Source organism: Colletotrichum karsti, assembly GCF_011947395.1.
Source record: "Colletotrichum karsti strain CkLH20 chromosome Unknown Scaffold3, whole genome shotgun sequence".
NCBI lineage: Eukaryota > Fungi > Ascomycota > Sordariomycetes > Glomerellales > Glomerellaceae > Colletotrichum > Colletotrichum karsti.
In genome coordinates, this window is record NW_024065903.1 from 196,407 (window position 1) to 212,450 (window position 16,044).

The 16,044-nt window shown below is 53.5% G+C and overlaps 6 protein-coding genes across 6 annotated transcripts; 3 read left to right on the forward strand and 3 right to left on the reverse strand.

The window, feature by feature from the left end:
• Positions 1 to 1,154: 1,154 nt before the first annotated feature.
• Positions 1,155 to 2,630, forward strand: CkaCkLH20_01172 (uncharacterized protein; the record flags this gene model as incomplete). Its single annotated transcript, XM_038883891.1, has 6 exons — positions 1,155 to 1,490; positions 1,540 to 1,627; positions 1,681 to 2,019; positions 2,073 to 2,158; positions 2,263 to 2,321; positions 2,378 to 2,630. 6 exons carry the CDS (start codon positions 1,155 to 1,157, stop codon positions 2,628 to 2,630), a joined length of 1,161 nt encoding a protein of 386 aa, XP_038750483.1.
• A 45-nt stretch (positions 2,631 to 2,675) lies between these two features.
• On the reverse strand, positions 2,676 to 4,050 carry CkaCkLH20_01173 (epoxide hydrolase; the record flags this gene model as incomplete). Its single annotated transcript, XM_038883892.1, has 3 exons — positions 2,676 to 2,840; positions 2,904 to 3,761; positions 3,817 to 4,050. The coding sequence occupies 3 exons, from the start codon at positions 4,048 to 4,050 to the stop codon at positions 2,676 to 2,678; spliced, it is 1,257 nt and encodes a 418-aa protein (XP_038750484.1).
• A 431-nt stretch (positions 4,051 to 4,481) lies between these two features.
• Positions 4,482 to 6,516, reverse strand: CkaCkLH20_01174 (PhoD-like phosphatase; the record flags this gene model as incomplete). Its single annotated transcript, XM_038883893.1, has 4 exons — positions 4,482 to 4,668; positions 4,720 to 6,308; positions 6,372 to 6,383; positions 6,442 to 6,516. The coding sequence occupies 4 exons, from the start codon at positions 6,514 to 6,516 to the stop codon at positions 4,482 to 4,484; spliced, it is 1,863 nt and encodes a 620-aa protein (XP_038750485.1).
• Positions 6,517 to 7,243: 727 nt separating this feature from the next.
• CkaCkLH20_01175 (emp24/gp25L/p24 family/GOLD) lies at positions 7,244 to 8,006 on the forward strand (the record flags this gene model as incomplete). Its single annotated transcript, XM_038883894.1, has 3 exons — positions 7,244 to 7,396; positions 7,462 to 7,650; positions 7,716 to 8,006. 3 exons carry the CDS (start codon positions 7,244 to 7,246, stop codon positions 8,004 to 8,006), a joined length of 633 nt encoding a protein of 210 aa, XP_038750486.1.
• A 760-nt stretch (positions 8,007 to 8,766) lies between these two features.
• On the forward strand, positions 8,767 to 13,332 carry CkaCkLH20_01176 (endosomal cargo receptor; the record flags this gene model as incomplete). The annotated part of the gene is made up of 7 exons (XM_038883895.1): positions 8,767 to 8,879; positions 8,941 to 9,034; positions 9,078 to 9,684; positions 10,237 to 10,469; positions 10,611 to 12,200; positions 12,260 to 12,421; positions 12,475 to 13,332. 7 exons carry the CDS (start codon positions 8,767 to 8,769, stop codon positions 13,330 to 13,332), a joined length of 3,657 nt encoding a protein of 1,218 aa, XP_038750487.1.
• A 1,067-nt stretch (positions 13,333 to 14,399) lies between these two features.
• On the reverse strand, positions 14,400 to 15,442 carry CkaCkLH20_01177 (cytochrome c oxidase polypeptide vi; the record flags this gene model as incomplete). The annotated part of the gene is made up of 4 exons (XM_038883896.1): positions 14,400 to 14,521; positions 14,702 to 14,885; positions 14,947 to 14,992; positions 15,228 to 15,442. The coding sequence occupies 4 exons, from the start codon at positions 15,440 to 15,442 to the stop codon at positions 14,400 to 14,402; spliced, it is 567 nt and encodes a 188-aa protein (XP_038750488.1).
• Between the last annotated feature and the right edge of the window lie 602 nt (positions 15,443 to 16,044).

Below are 16,044 nucleotides of genomic sequence, written 5' to 3' on the forward strand. Positions count from 1 at the left end.
CAAAGCAGTCAGCTCAAAATCCGTTGTGTAAGTGATGTCCGGTGATACAGAATTGAGGCAAGTGTAAGCGCTGGCTAGAGTTGCCCTTTGGAATAAGTTTGTGAGGCCCCAGCGTGATGACAAATGTGAGCTTGCGCTTGCGCTTTGCTTTAAAGGTCACATGGCCCTCAACCCCAGTGCAGCAAGTACAAGCCTCCTGCGAGGCACAATTCTCACTTCACAACTACAGATCTTACTGTCAGCACACTTGCTATGTCTCACTGCAGTTTGCGAAGAACCTGATGGCAGACTCGGCGGCTGGGGTATCCGGTCCGTACGGTGGGACTTACAAGAGACCCCTGAAAACAAGAACTCGATCAGGATGGTATGGAAATCAGTTCATTGGCTCTTCAAGATCTGGATCCTGACAGGTGTTTAGTCTTCCTTGCAGGAGCAGGAAGCGAAAGTGTGGGTGTTCTGGGCTGGACTCCGCAGAGCCTGGATGAAGCAACTAACCAGCGAACGCAACACATAGGCGACGGAGCCCGGCCTCGATGCCGAAATTGCGAGTTCCGGGGGGACGGATGCGCTTGGGGCGTCAAGGTCTCTTTTCATCCGTCGCGAGCGCTTAGCCTTTCCGCGGAGGATGAGGCTGCACTTCTCGCTATCGAGGAGCAAAGGCAGTCTGACGACAACCAACAGGTGGATACGGATGGAAGCCAGCGCGTACGTTTTTCAATCCCCTGGGTGCCTGTAGGATCCGTCAAAAGATTTACTAATCTTGGTTATTTTCATAGTTCGTTGATGACACAGACAAGATATTGAGACATTATCAGGGCGATCGAGATACGTCAACACCACCGACCTCGGATGCAGAAGAGCCTTTGGATAACGCTGCATCTCTTTCTGATGCCGAATCGCTCACTGGGCCCATAGTAGACCCAAGCACGCAAGATGTCGAAGCAACAGTTCAAGACCCCTGGATGACACCAGGCGTTATCCCACAGTCTAGCCCCCACCATAACCTACCCATCATCACAGTTGATGCGAACGCACACCAACACACAAGCTCATTGCCAGATACAGGCAGACCATATACAGCACCATTCTCCTTGGGCCAAGCCGTTTTCGCAGATGCGTCACCGCTGCCGGAACTCGACCTCCCAATCTCAAAAATGGAGCAGGCACACCTGATTCTGGCCTATCTCCGTGATACGGGAACCTGGTGTGAGACTACAGATTCTGAGCAACACTTTACGGTTAAGAGTATTCACACCATGATGGAATCGAAGGCGTTCATGGCAGCTGCTCTTTCACTCTCATCTCGCCAAGTAGAAACGCTCAGGGGCCGGCAGAGACGGACCGCGCTGGAGCTATACCAGTACACCATTCAACTTCTCATACACCAAGACCCAGCGGAGGCGGACACCTGTATCCTCGCTGCATGTACATTGCTATGCGTTTACGAGATGATGGCATCTAGCGTGTCTGAATGGAGACGCCATCTTAGGGTACGTCACGCACCGGACAACCCACCGGCTCCTGCTGACCTGCCTCTAGGGTTGCGCAGGGCTATTGAAAAGTCGCAACTGGGGCGGCTCTACCAGTGGTATTGTGAAGTCCTGCTTTTGGGCGTTTGCCAGGATCGGTATGTGTCGGGCCTCAGAGCTTCTCGTCATCTTCCCACTGACGCTGGCAAAGACATCTGGGCGGCTTTCCTGATTGGAGAGACAACTCTGCTATCAACCGGATGTTGGGTAATAGATGATTCCATACAATCTGCGTCGGCAAACGGGAACACCGATGACTACTGCAACTTGGCCATCTTGATCTTCGCAAAGATCATCAACTTGATTGCGTCTGCGCCCACGTCAGCCACCATATCAGAGGCACATAAATCAGCCGTGACTCAAAAGCTCTGGGATGACCTGAGTCTATGGTGGAAGTTCCGGCCACGGGACGTTCGCCCGCTTCTTAGGACAGATCCACGGGGCACTGGTAGTCCATTCCCAATCACTATATTCACCCAGTCGGCGTCAAGTAAGTGATAGCCTGCCATAATTCTATTACCTGTTCAAAGCTGAGTCTGAGAGTATGTGGGAACACCTTCTTCCACGCGGGCTCCATTCTCCTGCTAGAAACGGGCCTCGTTAGCGTAGATGCAACAGAGAAAGACATGGTAAGCGCATTCAGGTTGCAATGCCTTCTATTGCCGTCCCCCCTGTTGGCAGTTTGACACCACAGTGGAGAAACCGTACCTTATGCTGGCTGACGTTCTCTTAGTATGACGCATTATGGCACGCCCGGGAACTCGGCGGCATATCCATATCAAACGACAACCAGTAAGTCACGATGCTGGGACTTTTGCGTGCGATATTGCAATTAACATGCGGTATAGTGCAAACTGGGTAAACCATCTCCAGCCGCTCTTCATTGCCGGGCGGGCGTTCGCCAACGTCTCTCGTCAAAAGAGACAGGCGGGTACTGAAGGGCAAACCCACAGCACTTACGACGAATGCTTCGAGAACGAGGAGGAGTACGCCCTGGAGAAGCTGGCTTTACTCAAGCAGTTAGCTAGGATTGAGAAGGAAACAGGCTGGAAAACGTCGGATCGATCTGCTGAACTTCGCAGACTCTGGGGATTTGCTTGATAGCGACAGCGTTTATTTTGAACTTTGAAGCATTTACGCCGGGCGTCATGCCACCTCGTGAATGGACTTGAGAACTGAAGGCGATGAAAAGAAGTCTCTCATGTCCTTGATGAATTTTTCAGGACATTCCAAACTGGAGAAGTGCCCTCCGCGTTCATGCTCTCTCCAGAACTGGATGTTGGCCGCCTGCTGAGCCCAATCTTTTGGACACTAGATGACGCGGAACATGTTAGCTTGCGGTGTATCAACTTCAGATAAGAACGGGACACTCACATGAAGTTGCTCCTTCGCATACATACTTACACCAGTCGGCACAGCAACATACGTCTCGAAAGTCCTCTCCGCCTCCCTCCGCTCCCCGAACGCCTCGCGGTAGAACCTCAGTCCGGGCGTAGCTCCCTGGATCCAATGCATCATCACTAGCGTGATGACCTCGTCGTCACCGAGCGCCTCATGGACACCCGCCCAGTCGTGGAACTTCTCAACGAACCACGCCAACAACCCCAGGGGTGAATCACCTAACGCGAAGCCAAGGGTCTGCGGCCGGGTGCGCTGCTGCTCGAGATAGCCGCTCTGATCCGTCTCGAAGTTTCTCCGCACGCGAACCGCCTCCTTTTCGAAGTCTGTGTAGAAGAGCCCCGAGAGGCACCAGCGCAGATACGCCAACGGCGCCCGCAGGAGCGTGGGAGGCGGGACGGGAAACATGTTCAGATGCGCGGCGCGCACGACGCCCGGAAACTGGATGGCGATGGACCGCGTGATGAAGGAGCCGAAGTCCCCGCCCTGCGTGACGAACCACGGGTAGCCCAGGACGTCGGTCATGAGGACCTTGTAGGCGCGGGCGACGACCTCGGGGCCGACGCCAGACGTGGTGGGCGCTGGGGAGAAGCCGAATCCGGGTATGGAAGGGGCGACGAGGTGGAAAGGCGGGTGCTTGGGGGACGATGGGTTGGTGAGGCCCGACACGATTTTCGAAGCCTCGACGAAGGAGCCCGGCCAGCCGTGGGAAAAGAGGAGCGGGATCGCGTTGGGATCGGGAGATACGGTGTGGGTGAAGTGCAGGGTCAGCGGGCCGTAGCCGGGGACGTCGAGTTTGACAAGGTAGTGGTTGAAGATGCTGTTGAGGCGTTTCTGCGGCGGATGTAAATACGCGTTTCTTGCAAGCAGATTCGCGAAGTTGACATACCTCTTCAGCGTCCCAGTCATACTTGTTTAGCCAGTGATCTGCGAGGTGTCGAACTCTCGCTACTTTGGCTCCCTGAGACCAGTCGTCCTCAGAAAAGTCATGTTGTTCTTCGGGATATCGAGCGAGCTTCAGCTTTTGTTTGGTGAGATCGATGAAGCTCCTATCAAGGGCGATTTTGTAAGGAACAATGCGATTCAATTCGAGGTCACTGGGAATAGAGATGTCAGTCGACATGATTTCCAATCTGTTGATAAGGACATTTGGTTCCAGGTTGAGGTACAGCACAGCCAGAGGTTTTGGCAAATAATACTTCCCATGTTTATACGTACACAGATGTGAACCATACAATACCACAAAGTGACTGTCGGAGCGAGGTACACAACGAATGACGTTGCTGTTTTTCCGCGTTGCAGTAAGATAGGCACGTACATGTCAATTGAGATACGCCAATGTGGGAGCCGTCGAGGCGTGTAAGTGGGCACGGCGCTTGCGCTTGCACTTGCACCCGTCACCACTGCACCAGGTATTGACGGTTTCCTAACATCGTCGATGTTTCTGATTTTAACCCACGAAAATTTCGGCGAATTTTTGGAAACAGTTCTTGAATTCGATTTTCTATACTAAAGGTAAGCTATCGCAACTCCGCATATCGATATCCTACGCGTTTAGTTGCCCTTCAGCTTGTTCCACAATGAAGTCTTCTCGCCGCCAACTGCAGGAGGTGCCAAAATCATGGTGTTCCACGTCTCCTCGCCATCCACGTAGAGACTATACTTGAGGGAGCTCTGTTCACCTTCGGCCAAATTCTCGATCGTAAGAGATCCAAACTTGGAGTTTCCCGAATGAACGTACCTATGGCGAGTTAGTCACATGTTCAGCACGCACCCATATGACTTTACTTACTTCAGAGCAATATCCTCGTCGTCATACTGCCTGTAGGTTGGAAGGGGTGAAGCGAATTGATTGAGCGGGCTGCAAGAGAATTCATACGCGGCTGCCGTCTCAGGCCATCTCTCACCGACTGGCGGAGGGAACTTGGTTGCTGCGAATTCGTGTCGGTCGCCAGATACGACGACAACACCGATGCCTCTCGCACCAGCATCCCACATGGCTTCGAGAACCTTGCGTCTCTCGACCAAGAAGCCTCCCCAGGTGTCTCTGGTGTTCACGGGCCAGTTCTTGGTGAGAGGAATTGAGGACGCGACAATCTTCCACTTCACGCCCTTGGGTTCCGGGCGGTTGAGCCAGTCCAAAAAGTCCGCCAACTGTTCAGCGCCCAGCATCGTCTTTTCCGGGTGTTCGTAGGGCAGAGAGTTAGTGGACCGGTAAGAGCGAGTATCAAGCATGAAGAAGCTGGCGGGACCTTGAAGGAATTCGAACCACGTCGCACCCTCTCTTCGCAGGTTACTAGTTCCAGCAACACGAGCTGGAGGAGGGTTCGCCAGTTCCTGGTAATGATGCCAGGGGTCAATGGCGGCTCGGTAGACTCCAGTGGTGTTCAGATCCCAGTCGTTGCCAATCTCATGGTCGTCGAGCACATGAATCCAGCTGAGGTTCTGGCCAACGGGTGCCCAGTCGGGAGAAGCATAAACGTGACGGTACTTCTGACGATAATCCTCTTCGTTCTTTCCCTGTCGCTTGGGGACGTCGATGTAGATGAAATCGCCCAAGAACAGCATGAACTGCGCTTGCAACTTGGGCAACACCTTCGCAAGATATCGCATTCCCGGGATAGCCAGAGGATGTTCAAGAGGATTGTAAGGGAATCTCGGAAGAATGCAAGAAGTCGAGAGGAAAGTAAACTTGTTGTCTGCAAAAGCCGACATTTGACCCGGCTTAGGAGGAGCAACGAACTCTCCGCTGTGGTTGTTGGAAGTTCTCCATTCGTAAATTCTCTGTTGGGAGTGTTTCAGCGGGACCGTAAGAGTAGCTGTGAAGTCGGTTGTGTTGTCGGTGAATCTCAAGCCACCGCCGATCTGCCACAGGGGGTTGTCGAAGGGAGGCTGGGGGTCTTTGATGTGTATCTCAACCGTGACGGGCATCTTAGCTTGGTCTGGCTCGCGCAAAACGAACTTGGCTTCCGTGTGCGAGACGTAGCCAAGACGTACGAATGAGAGATCGTCGACTGGGTGGTATTGCCGAACGCGGAACAAGAAGTCGGTGGTCATTGCGACCAACACCACATTGATGAGGAATGTCAAGATGGACAAGATGGGGCTGCTCGGGCTAGGTGAGCCTGCGAGAAGAGTAACCCAGGGTCGCGATTTCTCTCTGACAACGATGGTCTCCTCAATCTGGATCTCTTCAGCGACAACATGACCGTTTTGGTCACCAGTCGCAACCTCATCCTCGTCGACCTCTGAGATGGCCTCCTTCATCGTAATGTCGACCTCGTCCTCAATCACATCGTACTTTGGCTCCTTGAAGTATCCCAAAATGAAGGATGGTACGAAAATGGCGAAAATGGTGTAAATGCTCAAGGGAACAGCAGCCTACAACCTCATCAGCATCTCCTGCCAAGCCACAGTAGAAAGTTGTGAATAAGTGGAACTCACTGGACCAGGAAACTGCAATGCAACCAATAGTTAGTGACCAATTTCGAAGATGCAACTTGGGGAAACTGACCCATCGCAAAAACACGTATGAGACGAATCTCAACGCGATGGACGAACCCAAGGCGATTTTGGCTTGGGTGCCCATGGTGTCCGAGAGCTCCGTCGAAGTGGGTAGATGTGAACACTATGAGTGGGCGAATGCTCTTGCAAAAGATGGGCTGAGTAGGAGAGATCGGTTGAATAAATAATGACTGGAAATAGGAGAAAAGCCTAGAATACGGAGGAAGGTGCCAGCCCAGCACCTACGCGTCCCAAAACGGAAAGAAGGTTTGATGATGGAAGAAGAAGTCGCGATCCGCCCTCCAGGAGGTTAAGAAGCTCCTAAGGTAGGTACGAATAGACGTGACGTGACAGGGCAGCTTCAGTTCGGTAGCAAGAGATGAGGTCACTGATTAATGAAATGCTCCATCCGGGCTGAAACATGGGTCCGACTAATGGATCGATAACAAGCCACCAAAGGCGCATTCCATTTCTTGCGCCCAAAGGGCCTGGGCATGTGAGCGTGGCTGGTGAGAAACACGAGCTCTGATGGGGCCACCTCACCTTCCAGCTGCCAGCTTCCAGCTTCCCACAGCGAAGTTCCCTACAGGTACGTACCTTCTAGGCCTTCCAACGGCATCGAGCTGGACGTCTGGTCCGTGCACACGTCCAAGGGGCTACCTTACATTCTGGCGGGCGCCAATTTTCCGCGCCGAACTTTCAATCGTGGCCCGTTCGTGGTGACCCTTTTGGCGACAGCTTGTCCTGAATCCCCAGCTCCAGAGCCGATCGATATACCCTCACGCGCGCAAGAGGCTCCCACCCACAACACCATGAGGTTATCCGCCGTTGCCTGCGGGCTCTTTGCCTGCTTCGTTTCTCAGGTTGCTGCAACGGCATTGACCTACAAGATCCATGCCAACGAGAAGGCTTGCTTCTATGCCAAGACCCAGAAGGAGAATGAGAAGGTGGCCTTCTACTTCGCCGTACGTCGACACTAGCCACGACACGTCCGCCTTGGATTCCCAATGGGCTAATTTGATGCATGCAGGTTCAATCGGGTGGTTCGTTCGATATCGATTACGTTGTGACGGGACCTGGCAGCAAGGTCATCCTCGATGGAGCCAAGGAGCGTCAGGGCGACTTTGTCTTCACGGCCCAGCAGGTTGGCGACTACGAATTCTGCTTCAACAACGAGATGAGTACATTTGCCGAGAAGTTTGTCGACTTCGAGATTGCCGTACGTCACTTTTTCGATGCCTTGAATTCAATAGCATAGGATGCTAACAGTAGTTCTTCACGCAGGTTGAGAACGAGGTTCGCGCCCAGCTTCCTTCCAAGCAGGGTGCCTCCCCAGAGCAGCACAGCACCCTCGAGGAAACCATTTTCAAGCTGTCTGGCCAGCTCTCCACCATTTCGAGAGGCCAAAAGTACTTCCGCACCAGAGAAAACCGAAACTTCAGTACCGTCCGAAGCACCGAGTCGCGCATCATCAACTTCAGCATGATCCAGTGCGCCTTGATCGTATTGATGGGTGGCCTGCAGGTGTTTATTGTGCGCTTCTTCTTCCAGGGCGCTCGTAAGGGTTACGTGTAAAGGAACGATCAAAATTGGGTCTGGATTTCATTTGGCGCAGGCTAAGAGGGGTCTTCCGGGACTCGTGTACATCAAAAGCAAGAGGCATGATGTGGTTTATGATATGAGAGATATCAACGACGATCCGAACTCAGCGCTGCCCCCATTCAGCCCAGGGGCTTTTCCTTCCGGGACCCGGCTTTTTGGGCTGGAACATGGCCCCGTAGGTACGAAGTTCCTGTGGAGACCTAAGAGGACGGGGCTACTACCTCAAAACATGTACTGAAATGGTTAATGACTGTCTTGACTGTCTCCGATGCTGCTCTGAGAATCCACTGGACTACTAAGGTCCTAGGGGGTGCGAAGTGCAAATGTGAATTATTCAGAACGAGTTCTGTGTATGGCTTTACAAGTAACGTTTTGGCTCGCTCGTTCTCGACTAAAGTCCTCATTCAGTTTTGACGATGCTGATTCCCTAGGTAGATAGGCAGCTCGTCAACGAGGCTGCGGGTGCTCCGATAAGGTAGGTCCCTGGCCCACCTCCGGTGGCAGGCGCAATAGCGCCAAATGATTGGCTGAAGATGGGGCAAGTGCCACCAGCCACGCCAGGCTGAGCGCCATACCTTGGTGCCTTTCACCCGTTTCCCGAGCAGCAGCGCGAGCTTAGAGAGAGCTTGGAGAGCACCGGCTATCAGCCTCGTCTGCGACCGCCACGGTCCCTTCAGCGACCGATCACCTTTTCCTCGACCTGCGACGCACTCAACGACAACGCGCGACATACATGGGTATTTTCAAGCCAAACCCGACGCGCGAACGGGTCCCCAAACAACAACAAAACACCACCTTCCTCGAGGTGGCCCACGATCTTGTCAATGCCGAGCGGTTCCCGCCGACGTTCCAACAAACCTAAGAAGCCCCGCGAGGCACCGAAAAAGAAGTGGTATAATATACGCAGCATTCTTCAAGAGAGGCAACGCGGTGGACGGATCGAGTACTTGATCGACTGGGACGACGACGAGGACACGGGCGAACAATACCCTCCTAGTTGGGTAAGACCAGTCGCACCTTCATTTATTGGCCTTTTGTTAATAGTCAAAGCATCCAAGCGAAGACGTCACTGCGAAGGCAATATTTGACTGGAAGAAGAAACAAGGAGAGTTTGCGACAAGCGACGAGGACTCTGGATCGGAAATCGCACCATCGCAGGCACCAGCAGCCGACACTCTGGACAGTAGCCAGCCCATTCAGCCACCTCATAGGCGCAAGCGCCAGCGCGGAAACAGCTCAGTCGCGTATAGTGACTCGGAAATCGAGGATTCAGACGAGGACGCGCCCAACCCTCCTAAGCGACATCGCAGCGAGCCGCTCTCGCTTTCATCGAGTTCTGAGGTCGACACGGATGCTGCCTCGGACATTCTTCTCGAATCCCCGAGCAACATCTTTGTCGCAATCGCCTCTAAGGTAGACTTTGATGCCACCGAGTACCTCAGTGTATCAAACTCACAGGGTTCAACATCTTTTGGCTCACAGCCCGTCTCAGCCTTAGAGGACGAGGATAACCAAGTGATACTCACGGAGAACCTCAGCCAGCGGATCATTCCAGATTCTCAGGACTATTCTGCATTTGAGTCCCAAGACTCGCACATTGTTGCCTCCACCGATCTTCAAATCACTCATCAGGGTGCCATCAGCTCAGGGCGTGAGATCTTGGATTCACAAAGGCAGTCCAGCCTTGGAACTACCCAGAGTAAGACGACGGGATCCCAGGCACAATTTTCTGCTGAATCAGATCACCTCTCTCATCCTATCACTCAACAAAGCCCTTTGCAGCCAGAACGCTCTCAGGAACCCCGCGATCGGCAGGAGGATCCAGACTTCTCAGAACCCGTCTTCTTTACACAATACTTTCCCAGTGAAAGCCAACATCGGGTAATACCAAACACCTCTCCAATTATCCCGGAGCTTCGAGCCCCTACTTCGGAAGCAGAACCAGCAAGGCCGCGTTCATCATCCCAGGACTCTGCATCCTTGGCCGCCCAGGCAGCCGCTCAGCTCGCGCAAGAGCAGGATTCAGTGCCGGCATCGTTTTCTGACACATCGATTCCATCGCACCAAGTTGACAACTTTCCGGGACAAGATAGTGCGGGTCACACGTCGAATAATTCTGCGCATAACCTTCAAGAGTCGCGATTTGGAACGCCTGTCTTTGTGACACAACTTGCCTTTGATTTTGACGTGCCATCGTCTTCAGAAGCCACTCACTCACAGCAGAACAAGTCTGAGGGTTCATCGAGTGAAACCAATCAGGAAGCAGCCCCAACCGCAATCGTCGCGACTCAACACGAAGACTTTGTCACCATACGCGACTCTCAAAACGACAGCAACAATACCCAGCACGCTCAACGGGTGCTTCCCTTGCCTCACATTTCCGCAAGTCAAATCGATACCAACAGCCTCACTGAAGAGGATATTGTCCCTGATACCGTACGCCGTCGGCCACAGCGGCGGCACCTAAGTTTTACTAGTACCGTATCCACCTCGAACGCATCTAGAAGAGGGGCATCAGCAACTTTTTCCGGCTGTCCATTACCGGCATCCCGGGGTGACAGACGCGACAACTCTCAGGAAGAAAGCTTCAGAACTTGTGTTGAGAGGCGGTCACTTCCTCCCACGCATACCGAGCCGACTGCTATTGCCCAAGCCACCCGACTGTCAAGTCTCCCTCCAAACATGGCGTCTACCGATGGCGAGCCGATGTCGGCTATAGAAGAGCTGATGCGGCTGTCGCAGTCAATCATGGAAGACGATGGAGATGAGGAACCGTACTCTGGGTCCGGAGAAAATCAACAGCAAGTCGGCGGGGACAGTGGCCCGGGGACTGAGACGATTGATTCTCATGACTTCTCGATGCCCATGGAAAACCCCTTGATGGAAATCCATTCACAACTCCCCATATCGACTGACTGGAATATGGAGGGTGACTCCACCTCTTCGGAATTGCCAGTACAATCCAGCGCCCCTCTGGAACCAGTCATCGAGGCCCCAGTCAGCCAGCCGCCACAAACGGCTAACATGGGAGACATCTTCCCCGGTGGCCTCATGCCCCCTGAACCCGTCCAGGAACTGCCCATGACGATATCTCCGTCGGACATCAGCCGGTCGATGGAACCTGACGATGGCTTGAATACGCTTCACCAACAAGGCCTGCCTCTAAACATCCTGCCCGCTGAAGATACCGCAACAGCCAAAAGCACTGCGTCATCACCCGACGTCGAAGAGCAATATCCATCCGGACCTCCGACAGCCATGGATCAGAGCGAATACCTCGTGACTGTCTCATTTCCAGCCAACATCCGCTCTCTGTATTTGAACACCATGTCAGAGTACAAAAAGGAGATCGAGAAATTTACTCTTATGTGCCGAAACGGTGAAGAACTACCCGATCAAAGTCTGGTGGATTCCATTGGAAGGCTGCTGGATCAGTTGCGTGATATTTGCGACCTGCCTGCCTCTCTCGACGGTGCTTCCATTGACGCACTGTCAGCGGAAGATCTCAGGAAGCATGCCATGGGCACCAACAGCAAGTACTTCTTCGTCGGACGATTTCTGGAGAGGTTACAAACAAGTAACAAGAAGGTGTTGATAATTGTGCGCGACATCAACATAATGGGCTATCTCGAGGCTGTCATCGGCACGAATGATATGGCATATTCTCTGAAGGGTCTTCACGAGCTTGAAAGTCAGGACGAGCATTCTCTGCACGTTTTGCTTATGCACACGGAGCAGACTCTCGTTGACGACTTGAGTGACTTCGACGTCGTCATCGGTTTCGACTGTGGCATCTTGCGGACGGACGTGGTCACCCAATGGGCTCAAATGAATGGCAGAAAACCCATGCTGATCAGACTCATGACGACGTATTCCATTGAGCATCTCGAGCTGTACTTGCCGGACGACAAGGAGGACTTGGAGCGAAAGAATGCCCTTCTCATCTCCTTGTATCAGTCCAGGGCCTTGATCAACCGTGATGATCAGGCAGAGATGATTGACGGGTTGACCTCCCATTTCGCCAACCAGGTCATAGACCCAGAACCCAAGTTTGGATGGGAACCTGAGCCGATCCCGAACTCGGTTCTGGATCTTTACTCCGAGAGCCAAACGGACAGTCAAATGCCGCCGACCGCCGAGGAGCTGAAGAGTCGCAAGCGCAAAGCCGTAAGTTGTTTCCCAGGCGAGGCGTCGAGCTGCATTTGCTAATCGAATCGGAATTTCAGGACGATGACCATCAGGAGGTCACCAAGCGTTTGCGTGTCAGCCCCCCTCCTGGACAGGCTGGCGGCAGTGTAGATGATGCGGTCCGCGGTCATCTTAACCCCAAGCCAGCCCATGTGCATGTTCAAACAACGCAGGACCACCTCGACTCGTTGAACAACAAGGTACTAGCTGTCCAATAGTATGGCTCTGTTACACTTGACTGATGATTCGTTAGATTTCCGAACTAGAGCACCAGCTAGGGGAGAAGACCACTCTTGAGCACAACCTGCGGAAGCACATCACCAACATCTCCAAAAGAGTCAAGAGTCACGATAAGACTACCAATCACATTCATGAGAGGCTCATGGAAGCGATTGAAGACCGGAGCAGGTTTGAGGCCCAACAGAAGGAGGCGAAACAAAGCGAGGAGAAGGCCTTGAAAAAATGCCAGACATGGCAGAACAAGGTACAGAAACTCGAGGAAGAGCTTGAAAAGAAGTCCGCAACCCTCGAACGGGCCCTCGTAGATGCCGGCACTGTAGCTACAGACGTGTTCAAGCAGAAAACAGACGAGCTTGAGCAATCGCACGCAAAGATCGCCGAGCTCGAGAAGAAGCTCGAGAGCCGCGACAACGAGCTGAGCTACGCCAGAGACGTATACCAGACCGCCAATCAAGCTAACAGCGAGCTCGAGCGCGAGAACAAGATCCTCAAGGAGCAGGTCGCCGAGTTCCACAAGCAGGCCGCCGGCAGCCTCGCGCAGATCCAGAACACCAACGCCAACGAGCAGATCATGGCGATGCGCAGACAGGTCGAGGAGAACCAGGCCATCACGCGAGACCGTGAGAAGGAGCTCACGCGTGTCGAGAAGGAGCTCAGGACGCTGAAGAACGGTCGCAGGGAAACGCGCCAACAGAGCGTTCCCCGAAGTCCGCGTCTCGGCATGATGAGCCCGAGAGCGCCCCGCGCGGCGGGCGGCTCCGCTAGTAGAGGCACCTCCCCCGTGCCGTACGACTCTTCGGGCAGTACGCCGGTTCCGGGCATGCAGTTCTTGCCGTCCAATAATCACAGGTTCAACCATCTAAGGGAGTGAAGCTGTGGATAAGAGACGAGTGTCGGTCGAGGGATGAGCGGGTAGATATGACAGGTGAGAGCGAACATTGGTGCTGCTATTGGAAAAGGGTCACGAAGATGCGGCTTTAGAGCATGATACCCTTTGCCCGAAGGGACGGTTATTGTACGTTTTCTGCGTTGTTGCTTCTTGTATTTGGACGAGCTAGATTTCTCTGGTAGAGAGAAGACAGAGAGAGAGAGGCCAAGAGAGGAAAGAGAACTCTTTGCATTATGTAACCCGGCGTCCTTGCTCGCATGATATCGGTGGAATTTCGAGTGGCGTGACATCGCCCGCAGGGCTGATACACACGCACACACGCATCATCTACTCGCGGGGAAATGTAAACTTGCTTCTGCAAGTCTGCCCACATCCGTCCCGACCTCTCGGTACGAGCGAGTACCTGAGCAGCACCCTTCCTTGCCTTCTCCACAGAATTGACTCAAATTGCTTGGTTTCGCGTTTCGACGTCTGATCGGTCGGTCGGCGACATGATGTACGAGATATCTCGTGAAACATGAGATTTTGTTGTTCTAGAGGAGAGCCCGGTTGCTTGGCATAACGCCTGAGAAGAGTTGCTGGATGGTTATTAGGACTGTGTTAAAATAACAGCACCGTAGCTTTGGTGTATGAGACATCTTGTGATACATCAGGTATCGCTGTTGTAATATTGAGAGTTACTGAAGTGATATATGCGATATCTTGTGAAACATATGAGATCTTGATTGTAGCTGAGAAGAGTTGTTAAATGGTACATGGGACTTGATTGAAATCACACTACCAGAGAAACTCCCTTCCCCATCTATCACTTTCGCGCACGCAGACACTCACAATAGGCACACACTCGAAAGCAAGCTCTCTCTCATCTCTCTTAAGCAAGATTTGCTTTCCGCCCCTCACGGTTTTCCTCCCGGCGTAGAATATACAAGTGGTTTGTTTGTGGCCCCTGGAAAAGGTTTCCGCCCAGCCGCATCCAAGGACTTCGGTTTCGCTGGACTTGTCGGCCCCCGGTGGTATCGAGTTCTTTCCCCGTATCGCGGGCAGGGAATTTAGTGCTTCTCCTCGGGGTAGATGTCCTCCTTCAGAGGGACGCCGAGCTCTTCCCTCAGGGGCTTGAGCTCCTCGAGGTACTGCTCGTACTGGCCCTTGTTCTCGACCTTGGCCTTGATGCCTGTTGGGAGGTGGGTAAAATGTCAGCTTGTTTCTCGATTTCCGATTTCTCAAAAAATGGCGCGGGCGCGCGCATTGACGTCGTTTCAATCGCGAGCTAAGTTTTTTTCGGGCGTGCGCTTTCGGTGACAAGCCACGTGCGGGAGGAAGGGGTTAAAAATTCAATTGGGAGATAGCGTACCCTCGAAGATGCGGACGGCGGTAGCGAAGTCGTTGACGCGGCGGGCAGCCTTGAGGGCGGCGGCGACAACGGCGGGGGAGGGGACCAAGTCGTAGGCGAAGGCGTTGTTGAGGTTGCGCTGTTGTGTTGTGCGTGCAAGAGTCAGCCTTCGGTGTGTTTCTCCCATCAGACCACTTTTGCCGAACTAGGTTCAGATCCCGAGGGATTTCGCAGTCGGGTGTTTATCGGTAGGCGGGTTTTGTTACCTGAAGCTCGAAAACGTCCTGGACGCCATCGAATTCCTTCTCGAATCTGGGTTCAAAAGTCAGCGACGAGGATCGGGAAGCGGATTGAGAGACCGAGAGGCCTCAATGGCTGGCGGGGGCGGCGGTGGTGTGATGGTTGGTGGTCGTGAATCGAATCCTTTCCGGGCATCCCTATCTTCCCGCCCACTACCTCTGTTTCCCCCCAACGACGCCCCACGAAAGTTCCAACCACCACCACAACCACAACCAAAGCCATCAGAGGTCCGGAATAAATGGCTCACCTCGCGCTGAACTCCTCAAAGGTCTCCTCGGCGTGGTCACCGGAGCGCAGGCGGGCGCTGGTGCTGAAGTTGTTGGCGGCAGGGACGCCGGCGACGATGGTGGGCAGGAGGACGGCGGAGCGGGCCATCAGAGGCTGGCTGGAACGGATGGGGTTCGCACGGAAGAAGGTGGTCGAGCCGCGGGCGGCGACGCGGATGAGGGAAGAGGTCGACATTTTCGGCGGTGTTGGTGATGTGGAATTCGCGGGGGAGGAGGCGGCGACGACCGAGAGGGCGGACGTTGGGTTGGCGGGCGGGTTTTGGTGTGACGTGGAGGGAGGTGGTTTATTTTTTTATTTTTTCGGCTCGCGAAGCTATGGGCGGTTCGTCGGGATAGAGTCGGATGATGAGTGTTGCTTTGGCAGGCACGAAAAAGGATTGGATTCTGCGAGATTTTGATTGGATGACTAAGCCGTAGCTGTTGCTTTCCAGTCGGAGCTGAGCTCCAGGCCGTGCGAATTGGGATTCACTCTGTGGTTTGGTTGGTTTGGTGAGACGATCACTGCGAAACAGCACAGTTAATGCGCTTGGCTGCACGGAGTGTCCATTATCAGGCCACTCTGGACGATTCTTCCCCGAATATGGTAATGGTCATTCTCATCCTGCTGCATCTCACTGGTTCCCAGGCAGCGAACCCTTGAGATCTAATACATCTTCACTGGGCGTGACGACCCATTGGGAAGACACACGGCTTTTCGGGACAAGGAGGTAATCGAGCCGGTGCCCCGAACTCCTGTCCCAGTTCCCCGTGTTTCTCAATGGCACCCTGTCAGGAATT